Below are 14,809 nucleotides of genomic sequence, written 5' to 3'. Positions count from 1 at the left end.
GCCAGAGAGCCAGCCTTGCTGGCCTAAGGTGTGGAGAGGATGGCGAAAAATGACAGGTCTGTAAAACCCTGCTGGGTCAGAGTCAAGGCCATGGCTGGTGTGTCTGTTCCTCCAGGAGAAAGGCCCACCTTGCCCAGTGCGATGGAGCAGGCGGCCAGGCCGATGAGGCCCCCTTTCCTGCTGTGGGGGTGCTGAGACAGGGCAAACTCCTGAGACAGGGTCTGGATCACATGTTTGATTTGCACGGTGTTGTTCTGGGCCACGAACTCCCGGACCAGCCTAGAGAGAGAGAAGAGAGGGGCTGCAGGACCAGTAGGATCAGGCTGCCCTGGCTGCTGATGACTCTGGGACCTGGGACAGGGATGAGGGAGGGGGATGACCTGTTTAGAAAGAGGAATCTGGGGTCAGGCATCTCAGGGCAGGCCTTCCCCAGTTCTGCTGCTGACTGGGAGGTACTGTTGTTTCCCTATTCTGGGTCTCTGTTTCGCTTGTCTACAATGAGACCAGAAACAGTGGAGCAATCTCACTTCATGGAATCTGAGAGAACACAAGTAAACGTCATGCTGGGGGCCAAAACCTGCAGTGCTCCACCATTTTCATTCAACACTTGCTCAGCCCTCCATTCATGCACCAAAGAGGTTCTCTGTGTCTGTCATTATTTCCAGGAATGGCACTGAACTAGGCCCAGGTCCAACAGGCAAGATCTACACTCAAACAAGTACATGTAGCAATATAGACCAAGCCACACCACAGAAGCAAGAATGCCATGGGCAAGTGTCTCTGGGCTGAGTGGGAGGTGCCATATGAGTCAGATTTCAGAATCATTAACAAGCATTCTCCTGGTAAAAAAGGAAGGCAGGGGAGCTCAGGCACAGGGAAGAGCCTGGTTAAAGGCAGGGGTCCCTGAAAGGCATAGTGTATTTAGGGGAGGGTGGAGTTTAGTGTGTAGAAGGAATGGCTGGAGACAGTTAAAGGAAAAGATGAGCTGGTGAAGGTTTCCAGTAGCGGGAATGACACTCTCAGGTCTGTGCTTTGATGTGGTACCCCTGGTGGCATCCTGGAGAGGCTGCGCTGGGGGAGGTGGGCTGGTTTGACAGGAGACTGAAATATCCACACAGGAGAACACCACAGCTACAGGGTCAGGAAAGGGGCCCAAAATATGACTGAGGCAGTAGGAAGGAGCACCGAGGGACTCTTTAAAATTAAACAGAAAAACATCAGGAGCCCATGTAATATGGGAGAGGACAGGAAGGGGAAAGACACCTGCAAGGTATCTACCTGGGGAGTGATGCTAACAGGGAGAAGTGGGGCTCTCTGAGGGAGGCAAGGCCTGTGGTCACTCTGGGAGTGGATGCTCCCAAGGCAGGCCCTGGCCAAGTAGAGGCAAGCAGAGGGAGGCCCAGCTCCAACAGGGACCAGAGTCTCTTTCCAGAGCCCAGTGGACACGAAGACAGACACACTGCCCTTCGGGAGCTCATGGTGTCTCTGTGGTAAGAAGCCTCATGTGGGCAAACAGTGGCACGAGGGGCCTAGATAAGTGATGGAGAGCTGTGGCTAGGGTGTCAGAGACGCATTCCCAGAGTAGGAGTTGAGCTGGGCTTGGATGAGGCGGGGAGAGAAGGAAGCAGAGGTGTTCCAGGAAGGAGAAAACGGTGTGAGGAACTGGGACCAGTCTAGCAGCTGAAGGTATGATGAGGGTGGTCCAGAGATTTCGGACTTTTTGAAATAGCTGCTGGGTCTCACTGTCAAATCTCTCTGTGTCCTTTACGGCAGGCATACTAACTTGCCTATGGCATAAATGGGGAAGTTGGCTCGAGGAATTTTAAGGACAGTCTAGTGCAAAAGGTTTCAGTTTGTGTGCTTCCAGCTCAGTGTTAAGAACCTGTCAGTAATTAGAGCTGTTTAAAAGAAATGTGTTGTCCTGTGAGGCAGTGACCACTCCTGTAAAAAGGTTGTTCAATGGGGGGTTTCAGGACTTGATAAGACTCAAGCCTGTAAGTTGTAAGGGGCACCTATACTGTGAGCACTGGTGAACCAAAGAAGCCTGGCTCCTGAGCTGGTGGATGTGGGAGCAGGGATGGGGATTCCAGGAAGGTGCGGCACAAACGGCCTCTGAGGGGCCTCTTGCTTTGATCTTTATAGGGTGTGACTTCACCAAGGCCACTCCAGGGGGCCGAGGGCTATGTTTGAACCAAGGGCCTCAAGTGGAAGCCAGTTCCCCAGGCCCCCACTCTTAAAGCAGGGTAATAAGGCCCAGCAAGGATGGTTCTAAAAAAACCTGCTGGATTCCCACACTGGACAAACAGACTGGATGAGGCCCAGAGATGGATCATAGCTCCTCTGTAAGCATGGACAGACAGCCCCTTGAGAAAAGCTCTGCAGATGTGTCAAGGAACAGCTGAGGCATTGGTGGTTCAGTGGTAGAATTCTCGCCTGCCACGCGGGAGGCCCGGGTTCGATTCCCGGCCAATGCAATGCTGTTTTTTTTTTTTTTTTTTTTTGGCCTTTCCTAGCAAGCTCTCTCAGAGAGATCCTGCTGGAGGAGCCAGCTCCTCAACCACACCCTGCCTGCAGCAGCCAAGGGTGCTGTGAATCTCTAAGCACACTTCCCTGCTTTGTGAGCAAGAACAGCAGCTGGGTTCTCCAGAGGCACTACTGGCTGTGGGGTCAAGGCCTTCAAGTCCTTCACCACTAAGGGGACTCCTGCTGCACCCCATCAGCCCTGGTGAGTCTCTAGCAGGAAGCTGTGGTGAAGCCTGAGAACCATAAAAAAGCTCAACACACGATGTGAACGTGGAATGGGAGGGCCCACACATCAGAAGGAAGGAAGTCACCATTTAAGTCTCAGTGTGTTTTTTGCTACTGAGAAGCACTTGAGCTCTAGTTTCTGTCCTGGGGTCTGATGGCAAAGTAACTTCACACGCACACCCCACCTCCACCCTCACATACCTGCCTTCTCTTGCCTGCTCTGGAGCCTAAGCTGTTCTGGCAGCTGTGCTGATGTGGCAGCATCAGAGCATGGTCTTATATTCTGTGAATCAGCAGAGACAAGGAGACTCAGGGCAGGGGTTAAAGGGAGGTGCTCACACAGCTGCTGACAACTGGAGCATTGGTGGTTCAGTGGTAGAATTCTCGCCTGCCACGCGGGAGGCCCGGGTTCGATTCCCGGCCAATGCATCAGCCAACTTTTTCATAATCTTAAAAGACTGGATTTGAGATTTCACCCTGCCCAAAGCATTTGTGAATACACTCTGAGAACTGAGAATTACTTGTCCCTAGCTTGTTTTATATACCTGTTTCCTAAATTCCATAAAGATGTAGAACTTGTGTCCCCTTGCTCTTAAGGGGGGTCACCAAAGCCACTGAAAGCAGGGTGCCTCCCACTCCTGCCCAGACAGCCTGTTTAGGGACTCTGGGGAAGCCAGGCCATGTTTCTGCTCAGTACAATTTAGAGCAGCCCTGGGAATAGGAGAAACAACACCCACGAGGCTTTGGCAGGGGAGCCAAAGAAGCTCTATCCCTGCCAGCAGCACAGACCATCTTGGAACCACCAGCTCGCTCGTCTCCTTGTTTCAGGTCACAAGTGGTCCCTGAGCAACTGGAAAGGGTCCTCCTCTCCATTTGAGAGCCAGCATAGGGACGCATTCCCTGCCCCCTTGAGGGGGTCTTTGCCAGGATGAGGCAGAGGGAAAACAAGAGAGACCTCAAGAACTTTTTTGCGAAACAGAGGAAAAAAAAAAAAACCCAACCTGGTGAGAAGGGGGCAGAAGAGAGAGCAGGGCAAGCATCTTTGGTGCAGAGGGAATGAGGTGTGGCTTCATGAGGGCCAGCTTTTGATAGGGGTTCTGAAGGATGAGTAGTGTTTGTTCTGTAGCTGTTCAGGACCAGGTAGCCCAGACAGAAGGAACAACATGAACAAAGGCTCAGATGAGGGAGGGAGGCACTTGGTTTGGCAAAGCAAAGGACACAGGTAGGGGAGAGGTGGGTGACAGGGCTGGAGAGGTAGCTCCCAGTCACATGCTCAGCAAAGGAGCTGGAGTTTGCTTCTAGTGGCAGTGAGCAGCCATGGAAGGTAGGAGTGACCTGCAGTGGTGGGTGGTATGGACTTGAACAGCGTTTAGGGAAGTTTGAGGACTACAAAGGCTAACAGACATTGAACAGTGAGAAGGAATGAGGAATAGGGCACTAATGTCAGGTGACAGCTGGCAACTGTTAACAGGGTCTCCTGATGCAGGGAGGAGATGGACAAAGGGAATGTCTGTGTTCAGCACTCTCCGCCTTTCCTGTTCCCTCTACACCAGCTGGAAGGCTTCCTCCACCTCAAATTCTACCAGGGCACAACTCAGGGAACCCCAAGCCACTACAAACACAATGGCCCTTTCAAGTCCCAGGCCCCCCTTGGAATCCCAAGTCTCTGCCATCTGCACTCTTGCACTTGAGGGAAGAACAATGTCCATGGCCAGGAAAAATGACAAACAATGGTTGTCTCTGAAGGGGAAACCCTGAGGATGTGTTTTCATCAACATTATCAGCCATGAGAACACTGTGGGTCACCCCCAGGGCCACAGCACGAAGAGCTATCCCACAAATCAAACCCACACTCTCTACGTGACACTCAGGGCAATCTAGACTGGGCCAGCAATCTCTCCAGTCTTACTGCCCGGCTTCCCAGCACAACCTTCTGCTCCAGCCAGATCAACCTCCTTGCTTGGGCCCTGCTAGTCTATTCCTTCGACACCTCCTGTCCGCTCCACTCTCGGGGAAAGCTCCCACTCATTTCCACATCCTCCCCAGCCTTCGAAGTCCAGCTTAAATCCAACCCCCGCTTTTCCTGACCAATCCAGGAAGGATCACAACTTTGAAAGCTGAAGGACTCAGTGACCCCGAATTCCATACCCAGCAATGTAGCATCGAATGTCATGGATTCCTTCTCATGTGTTTCATGTTTCCAGCTCCACGTCCTTGGTAAAGTCCTTGAGGACAGACTAATGCCATGATTCTCTGCCTGTCTAGTGCCAGCCCTCTCCCCACTTCTACATCTCTGCACACGCTAAGTCGGGTATCAGTAAGCATCTGCCTAGGGACTGATCTATGCAGGCTGGTGGGGCTAAAGGACCAGTTGTAGAGATACAGGCAGGTTCCCTGCACTGCTGGGACGATAATGTGGAGGGTGGACTGCTGATCTACATCTAACTTGTTGCATAAATTAGAATTGTATTTGGACAGGTCTAACCCCTAGTTCATAATTCAAGTTAGTGGGGACAAAGGGCACCACTACTGGGATCTCAAAACCCAAACTGAAGAGGACCAGGTTCCCAGAGCTGTGGCTGGGGACAGATGAAGATGCCAGGATGTGACCTGACATGGGTCTGCCAAGGGGTGATGGATGCTCCAACCCTCGGAGTGCCTCAAACAGATGCCATCAGCAGAACATGGCCTCTCTACTTCACAGGGAATGTGCAGAGAGAAAAAGCTACTACAAAGCGAAGCAGAGGGAATTAAGTTTGAAATACGGGTGCCCCCAGGTCCAGGACTAGTCTCTCTTCAAAAGAACAACCCGTCTTTCATCTATTGGTTGTGAGCCACAGGTTGGGGATCTGAAGCTGAACTAGTTTTAAGTTAATATTTGACCCAGAAATTTACAATCACAAATCTCTGGGATCTTCATTGACTTACTGATCAATGTATCAGAGAAGAGATCTGCTTCTCTAAAAACCCTGGCTGAAAAAGGGTCCTCTAGAGATTGCTCAGACCCTCCATCCTCAACCCGTCAGAGGGGTCCCATGATGGCAGAAACACCCATTCCCCAAGAGGCACAATCCCCAAAGGGGCCAACTCCAAGCTCTTGGCCCTCCTCTCAGCTTCACAAAGTGCCACATCCCACTACTTTGCCCCTGATTGGAGAAGGAGCCACAGACAGGCCAGAATCATCTTCTACACAAGGAGAATATGGCCCCACATGGGACCCTAGGCCTCTGTAATGCAGCCTTGGGACAACCACAGTCCACATGAGGACTGAGGAGCTGAACCCTTCCTAAACACATACTTTAAATTTAATTTCAGGGGTCCGTTACTCCTCAGAACAACTTTCTTCTTTGGTTGTTATTAGCTAATCTTCCAGATCTGAAACACAGCCACAGGGGAACCCAGTGCCTTTCTCAAGGCTAGAGCAGCTGAACCTTGACACCTGCAAAGCCCATCCTCTCAGCTGTATACCAGTTCCTCCTCCCATCTTTTTACACCGAGTCAGCTGCAAAGGGCACACACCCAATCACAGAGGGTACTTCCCTTCTGCAGAACTCAGGCCCCAAAGAGAATGCAGCTTTCTCCACTCACTGTCCCCACTGTCCAGTGTTCACACATCTCTGAAGCGTTCTTCCCCGACACATGGGGTGTACAGATGAGGGGTGTCGTTGAGATGTTGCAGTGAAGGTCTAGGGCTGGTCTTCTAATGCAAAGGCAGGAAATGAGTAACCATTTACTGAGCACTTAGGACACACCATGTAGGGTGCTGGGTGCTGTACACGTGTTATCTCATTTCAACTTGAAAATGGGCCACGGAACTAGGTTCTACAATACCCATTTTACAAATGAGGAGAACTGAGGCTCAAAGATGTTAAGAAACATGCACAAGGTCACATGACTTACAGATGGTAGGTGCAGAAATCAAACCTAGGTTTTCCTGACACTGGGTCTGATAGCCACCATGTTGTCCTGTCCTCCGCTGCAAACACCATAGCTCCTGTCTGTGGGTGCCTCCTGGGTGCCAGGCACTTCACATGCATGATGTCATTTATCCCAACCCCATTTCATTTGAGGGATGTCCAGTGGTCCGGCCAGCATGTGGCAGAGGTTGCAAGCACTGCACACACATTCCTAGGTCTTCAGAGGGGTGAGCTTCCCTTAGAAGGTGGGACTAGTCATTTCGGTGGCTTTGCATTGTTTTTAGAGAATTAAATAATAAGAGAACACATGTAATGTGTTTTGCCCTGCCTGTGCTCGTGAAACAGAACAAAATCAGAAACAGAGACACAGACTGATCTCATACACACTATACGAGATCATGTCTGTTCACTGTTGACTGAGAACCTGCTTTGCTCCTGGCTCAAGAAGGACAGAAAGACAAACCCAGAGTTGCGTTTATTCCTGTGCTGGAAAACTCTGAGCCTGGACGTTAGGCTGCCTTTTCCTTCCTGGTGAGTCCAATGGTCCATCCCAGTTTTCTAGGTAACGTGCTGTATTCAGGAGACACATCCGGGCAGTGACTTCCCAAAGAGAATCTGGGTGAACGTCTCCTCCATCTACTTTGCTGAGTATTTAAGTAATTTGGTTTCCACCTGCTCACTAGTCTCCAATACCTGAACAGGAAAAGCAGAACATCTGACGCTGAGGAACGGCTTCTGAGGAGGCCTAAGACTTGGTTAAGTAACAAAGTATACTGAGCACCTGCTGGACATAATCAGTGGAAAAACTGTAAAGGAGAAAGGAGTCAGAGACAGCAGGAGACATGTTTGGATCTCAGGTGACAATCACTGGGACCACTTAATGAGTGCTTCCCTCACACTGCCACCAAACCTACAGGTGCTCTTAGTTTTTAAAAATTGAGATATAATTCACATGCCATAAATTCACTCTTTAAATGTGTACAATTCGTGTGTTCACAAAGCTGTGTAACTGTCACCACAATCAATTTCAGGACTTTTTATCACCCCCAGAAGAAACCCTGTGCCCATCTGCAGTCACCCCCCATGTCCCCTCACCCCCAGGCAAGCACTGATCTACTATCTGTCTCCAAGGATCTGTGTAGCCTAGGTATTTCACTTGAATGAAATCATACACTTCATGGCCTTTTGTGACTGGCTTCTTTCACTTAGCATACTATTTTCAAGGCACATTTTTTTCTTTTCCTTTTAAGATGAGATACCTGAGGCACACAGAGGTTAAGCTCCAGGTCACAAACTCAAACGCTTACAGGGGCCAGGCAGGCGACACAAGTGAGAACAAGGGAGGTAAGAGGGGTTGTGGCGAACCTGCCAACACAGGAGGCAAACTGGGGAGCCATGTGCTGGTCAGGGGAGGAGGGTGGACCCCCAGGTCCCCTGATGTGCTGTGTGGGAATGTTGGCCCCACAGAGACACATCTTTCTATTCCTTAAGAGGAGCCAGAAACCCAAACTTCACTGTGAAATTTCTCAATATACCCTAAGATCTGGGCCAAACTAGACAGGTCTACTGGCAGGACACAGCCCCTGGCTGCCGGTCTGTGACCTCCGATGAAGCAACTTGCTGAGGTCCCACTGCTAATAGAGTAGTGCTGGGTGGAATTCTGACCCACACTCCAAAAGCTGTCTTAAACCACTTGGTAATAAAGAGTGTTTCCTTACAGAAGTGGTAGGCTCCAAAGAGGTAGGTCAAACTCAGCAGTTCAACCATGATCCGATCACAGAGCCCTAGGGAACCCTCCCCACCCATCTTCCTGGCAGGCAGGGATGGGTCATTCAGGAGCCCTAATCCAGAGTTCCCCTTTGGGCTTTGGGTTTCTTAGGGCGTGTGGCCTGGGCACCTACATTTGCTGGCTTTGGGAACTCAAAGATCAGGAAAACCAGAGCTTGGTTGTGAGCCCATCTTTGGTTAATGTGAGGGGAATTGGCTCTCCCAGCCTGCAGTGAGGGGCCCTGCCACCACAAGGTAGGGCACGGTCCACATTTATGAGAGTGCCTGCTGGCATTTCTCCCCCTCACTGGACTCTTTTGGAGAGCTGAGCCTTGGGTCTTAACCAACCTTGTCATCAGGACTGATCAGTGACTATATCTCCTGAAACCAAGGGCCCGCCAAACCTGAAACAGTCATTCTACAATTTTAGCCAAAGTATCTTATCCCTGAGAAAGCTGTGTGGGCATGTTGGAGCAAGGCTGTCAGGTAAAGCTATCCAGGACTGTGCCAACAGGCCCACACATTTAGCCATCAGATCCTGGTCACTTAACACAGCATGCTTGTGAGATTCCGGGGGTCTTTCAGTTGAGCTAAGCACCCATCTCTGCGTTTTTAGTGTCTGAGAGTCTCGTCAACAAGATTAAACATCCTCGTCTTATTAGGAATTTTAATTCCTCACTTGAACACTGTATGCAGTACTGGCTCTGTTACCTGAACAGATAGATGGGTTCCAGAAAACTGGAAATGGTGGTGAAAACTTCCATGGGGATATTCAAGTAGGAAATTTCTTTTATTAAGTATATGTCCTCTTTCTGGCAGGGAAAATCATTCATTGTAGAGGGGAAGCATTTTTAGACCGATGAACCTGGATTTTTTTTTACCTGGTTCTAGCTGTGAAACCTTGCAAAGATTATTTAACCTCCAAAAGCCTCTATCTCCTCATCTGTGAAATGGGGTAACACTACCCAGCTTGTAGGGGAGCTGTACAAAATAAATGAGATGAGGGTGTACAATGGCCAAATCCTCCTCCTCCAAACAGGCATACGGTGCTTTACACGTAATCAGTTTTTAAAATGGTCAATGTTATGGACTGAATTGTCCACCTCCCTCCCCCAATTCATACAGCCTGGTTCAGTATTCTGACGTAGGGCCCAGAGGTAAGAAATTAAGCTTAAATAGGTCATAAGTATATTCCAATCTTAAATCATAAATAGGATCCAATCTACTTATAAAGATCATTGTCCTTATAAGCAGAGATGGCAGAAAGCTCTCTGGGGAAGCACAAATAAGGACCTGTCCGTCCCTGAACAATTTGTGAAACATATACTCTGAGGAACATATCAAACAGGACACTACTCATTCCAAACATGGCTGAGGAAGGCCAGAAACTGAATGTAGAGTCTTCTAGGCCAGTGCTTCTCCAACTCTCAAGTGTACACAAAGCATCAAGGGTCCTGTGAAAACGCAGATTCTGATCCATAGGTTTGGGGTGAGGTTGGAGAATCTAACAAGTTCCCAGGTGACCCTGATACTGCTTGCAGGTCTGCCGGCTACAGTTTGAGTAGCAAAGTCCTTACATTGCAATGTTACTTCCCCACTGAAAACCTATGGTCATTTATTCATTCATTATTTATCCATAAATGCCAATTGTCACATACTGCCAGGCACTGTGCTAGTTGCTGAGGATAAATAAAACAGGGTCTCTGCTCTTAAACAGTTCCTATGAACCAGTTAAGGCCTGAAGGAATTTTTCTGACTTCCACAAACCAAGGACTAGGACAAGTACAAAATGAACCCCATTAAAGACAAAACCCTTTCAGAACAGCCTGTGGAGTGAGAGCATTTACAGAGGTTGTGCTGGAGGCAACAATAATGCTGAGATGAACACCTCCATTCAAGGACTCAACCGATGACTCAAGCCCTGTTCCTCAGAACCAGAACAGGTGATGGACTAAACAGGGTGTCACCGTAGCTTCAGCCAATAAAACCACGGACTTGAAGACCTGTCTATACATCAGCTCTAGGTCTCCTCCTCAGTGCAGCAATACTCATCATTACATTTTGCTGGCACTGATGAGAACCAGCAGTGAGAAAAGAGAGCACTCACGAGAGCACTGATTGATGAGTGAAGCAGCTAGGTGGTTCTGGACATACTGAAAGTTGGAGCTGATGGGAGGGTCCTCTTAGCAAAATCCAAACCCTGAATTGAGGAGGAAACTGAAACCCAAAGCAGTTAAGGCAGTGCTCTCAATCGGGGGCAATTCTGTGCCCCCAGGGACATTCGGCAATGTCTGGAGACATTTTTGGTTGTACAACTGATGGAGTACTCCTGGTATCTAGTGGGTAGAGACCAGGGATGCTGCTAAAAATCCTGTAATGTGTGAGGCAGCCCATCACAACCAAGAATTATCTGTCCCAAAATGTCAGTAGTGCTGAGGTTAAGAAACCCTGAGTCCAGGATTTTGCCGGAGGTCAAAGAACGGGTGACATCGCACAGACTAGATTAGAGCACTCTGCAGTGATGGAAATGTTCTAAAATGTGCACTGTCCATTATGGTAGCCAACAGTCAAATGTGGCTACTGAACACATGGGTGGTACAGCTCAGGAACTGGATTTAAAATTTTTATTTCTCTTTCATAATTTAAATGTAAATAGCCACAGGTGGTCAGTGGCTACCCTACTGGACAGGGCAGAACTACAATCCATATTTCCTCATCCCCAGACTGGCATTCTATCAGTTTCACTGCCTGCTTCTTTCTACTTTTCTGAAATCACCCACCCACGTGACTTTATCACAAAGATACGACCGGAAAAAAATGCAAATGTAAAATAACAGCAAAAAATCTTAGTAAAATGTTCCCAGTGAAACACCATGTTTTGTACATTGGGAAATAAAGCAAAATGTCAGCTCATGGTTACACATACAATAGTCCCCCATTCTCTGCAGTTTCAGTTACCAGTGATCCACTGTCGGTCTGAAAATATTAAATGGAAAATTCTAGAAATAAACAATTTGTAAGTTTAAACTATGTGCCATTTGAGCGGTGAGATGAAATCTCATGCTGTCCCACCGGGACGCAAATCATCCCTTCCTCCAGCATATCCATGCTGTATATGCTACTGCCCCACTTAGTAGCTGTCTGGGTTATCAGATCGGCTGTCCGGTATCCCAGGGCTTGTGCTCAAGTAATCCTTGTTTTACTTAATAACCACCCTGAAGTGCAAGAGTAGTGATGCTGGCCATTCAGTTATTCTCTTACTGTGCCTAATTTATAAATTCATCACAGGTATGTAGGTATAGGAAAAAACCTAGTATATATAAAGTTGGGTACTATCCAAGGTTTCTGGCACTCCCTGGGTGTCTTGGAGTATCCCCCACAGATAACCAGGTACTACTGTACATGTAATAAGACTGCAGAAACAGGTCAAATTCCTTCCACTTCCACCTGCAGAGAAGGGTGATATGACAGAGAAAACAAACAGCCCGGGTCCCAGCTTTGAGATCTTGAGGTTCTGAACCTGGTTTCTCCATTTGGTCAACTAACTGTCCCTTTCCCTTCTTAGAAGCTGGGTAAGAAATGAGGCAGGTCGACATCACTACCAAAGTCTCATGCTTCCCACCTCCCTCCCGTTACAGAGGCTACACCATGGACGCACCATGTGCCAGTCCCTGTGCTAAACACCACACATACATTATGTCGCTTCATTCTCAGGGCAGCCCTAAGCAGCACACAAACATCAGGTTACTTAATTCTCAGGGCAGCACTTTGGGACACTAGGAAGTTAAAAAACTTGGCCTAAGTCATACAGTCAATCAGAAGCGAAGCTGGGACTCCCAATCTCCTGCTCTGAAGCACTGCGCTAATGACCTGGAACTTGGAGTGGCGACAATGGTTGCAAAGGCATGGGGATCTGCCCTAGGGAACCAGACCCTTGCATAGCCAGTGCTGGGTACTGGCTCCGCTACTCACGCCCCATCCTGGGTGCCGGAGGCTCTTACTTCTCGATCTCCAGCGCTGCCACCTTCCGCTTTTCGTACAGCTTGTCATTGAGGGCCCGAACGATGTTGGGCGTGAGCGGCGCGAAGTCCTTCTCCGGGTTCATGGTGGCAGCTCGGGCGCTCCCCGGAGCCACGGGATTCCTCAGCCGGTGGCTGCCGGGGCCGCGCCGGGGCTAAAGGAGTCTGTGGCTCCGCGCTGCCTCCGGCGTCGGCTCATGGACCACGCCGCCTCAGGCCGGCATGTTTCGCTCCCGCACCGCGCCCCGCCTCGCAACTAGGGTCTGCACTCCGTTCCTGCACACCTGCTCCCAGCCACCCACCTGCTCACGAGATCCGCTCCCACCCGGCACCTGCGGATCTCAAGGGGCAGCGGCCATGTTACTCGTATCACGTGACTCGCAACAGCTTCCGCCTTCCGCCTGGAAGACCCGCCCCTGGCCAACCACGCCCCCGCATGGTAGCTGCAGGTGGGTTGGCCAAGCCCCCATTGCTCACATGCCCCTTTTTAGACCCCTGCAGTATGAGTCTTGTTTTAGTAGCGCTTGTTGGGACCTATGTCTCATGCACTCAACTGCTGGCGCACGTGGGGTCTGTAGACTTTCATAATGAAGGGGCTCTTGGAACCTGACTTGCTTAGCATAATTTATTTCATATTTACTGAAATCGACTGTTCATTCAAAACTTAGTCATCAATTTCCCATATGCCAATGTTTCGCAAATTGGAGTAACACCATCTTGATTTTCACCATATTCTAGCCACTTGTACTATTATTTTAAAAATATAATTTATAAAAATATTAAATTCCTGATTTAGTCTTGCTATGCCTCAAAATCATGGGTTTGAATAGTGATATATTTTTCTAAAACACATAAATAAATTGCAGTTAAAATGGAACTATCTGCCTAACACCTAAAATCTCAGGTACCAATAGTGGCTGTCACCCCATCATTTGGGACTTGGGGTGTGTTTACCATGGTGATACCTCGGAGGGCTGGGTTACAGACAGCATAAACCCCAATTGTACTAAGTGCAGGTCTCCAGTTGGACCCACTATAAAGCAGCCCTTCCACGTGCTTTGAAATGTCACACTAAACGGTGGAACAGAAATTGATCTATGTGATAAAAACTTTAAAAAGCATTTTATGGATGTAGAGTGGATAAAAGTGCAGTACCAGGGAGATATAGCAGATTTCCTTACCGTAAACTTCTGCATTGGACAGGTGTTAACTGAACCAAACTTTGGTCTGTTTGCCCACTTCCAATAAAGCCAATTCTACTGACACCTGGTTGTGGTGAAGAAAATCCAGCGTTTACCACAGGGTATCAAATAAGGAGTCCAGATAGCTAGTGCTCAAAAGTCCCAAATTCCCTATAATAATTTCAGGGAGAGGTTTTTAAAGACAGTTGAGGGAGTAGAGTTGAGGGGTGTGTGATCAGCTTGTGGACTTTCTTCTGATTGGTTGGTGGTGAGGTACTAGAGAGTCAACATCATCAACCTTCTGATTCCAACTTGTCTCTGGTTTATGTGCTAGTGGGCAGCATACAGTTAACTTCTTCCACCTGGAGGGGGTTTCAGTATCTACAAAACAGCTCAAACAATATGGCTCAGAATATCATCTATAGCACTTGAGGAGGAACTAAAGGTCCTTGATTTTGTTTAATGGCTAAGATATTATTATTTTGTCCCGCTGGACTGTTTTCCTTTCTTTCTGCATTTTCTCTTTTCTCTGATTAAATTTATTCTTTGGAACTCAGGGAATGCCTAGTCTGATCTTTGTAATGATTTGGGCTCAAAGCACCTGCCCATCTTACTATCAGAATTATGGGAGATTAAGAACTCAAGTTAGAGGTTTCAGACTGTTACAGAAAATTTAAAAATTCAGGTCTTTGTTCATATACCTGGTTCAGGTGGAATTTGGAGGTCACAAAGATCCAGAATTTTAAACGTAGTGGTAACTCAAACTGCACCCAGTATTTACAGACTACACAATGCAGTAGAACACTCACACAGTAGGAAATCACTTTATGTTTAAAGATTCAACTTTACATCTTTTTCTTTTTGTAGTGCTCTCTCCTTTTGACAAAGTGGACTCAGAATTTCCATTACCCATTATATAACGAGGGGGTGATGTTACCACATTCTTGCCTTGGGGCAACTAACACTTTATAACTGGACAGGAAAATCGTTTGCTGAGAGAGAAGGCTAAAGGAAACGGAGGCCGCTGGAGTGACCATAGCACACATCCGCAGTTACTGTCCAGGAGAAGGCCACAGCCTCAACGTGGTCCACCTAACTGGAGCGCTTTTTCAGCGGAGTCTCGCCTTCCGGCTGTAAGTCACCACAGCTCGCCCACCCAGAAGCTGTCGTCTTGGCA

General features: G+C 48.5%; 1 protein-coding gene and 2 non-coding genes across 4 annotated transcripts in view; 2 read left to right on the top strand and 1 right to left on the bottom strand.

The window, feature by feature from the left end:
* VAC14 (VAC14 component of PIKFYVE complex) overlaps positions 1 to 12,830 on the bottom strand; it is a 94,184-nt gene extending 81,354 nt beyond the window's left edge. For both annotated transcript variants that reach the window (XM_032486704.1, XM_032486703.1), the window contains exons 1-2: positions 12,434 to 12,830; positions 129 to 279 (exon numbers count right to left, since the gene is read on the bottom strand). In XM_032486704.1, coding sequence (XP_032342595.1) covers positions 129 to 279; positions 12,434 to 12,537 — 255 coding nt within the window. In that variant the 5' untranslated portion in view covers positions 12,538 to 12,830. The remainder of the gene's footprint in view (positions 1 to 128; positions 280 to 12,433) is intronic.
* On the top strand, positions 2,404 to 2,474 carry TRNAG-GCC. The gene has a single exon. It is a non-coding gene; the product is annotated as a tRNA-Gly (tRNA).
* Positions 3,107 to 3,177, top strand: TRNAG-GCC. The gene has a single exon. It is a non-coding gene; the product is annotated as a tRNA-Gly (tRNA).
* Positions 12,831 to 14,809: the final 1,979 nt, after the last annotated feature.

The sequence above is a fragment of the Camelus ferus genome, chromosome 9 (assembly GCF_009834535.1).
Source record: "Camelus ferus isolate YT-003-E chromosome 9, BCGSAC_Cfer_1.0, whole genome shotgun sequence".
Lineage (NCBI taxonomy): Eukaryota > Metazoa > Chordata > Mammalia > Artiodactyla > Camelidae > Camelus > Camelus ferus.
The sequence above is the reverse complement of the archived record's forward strand: the minus strand, read 5'-3'. Positions and strand labels throughout refer to the sequence as shown.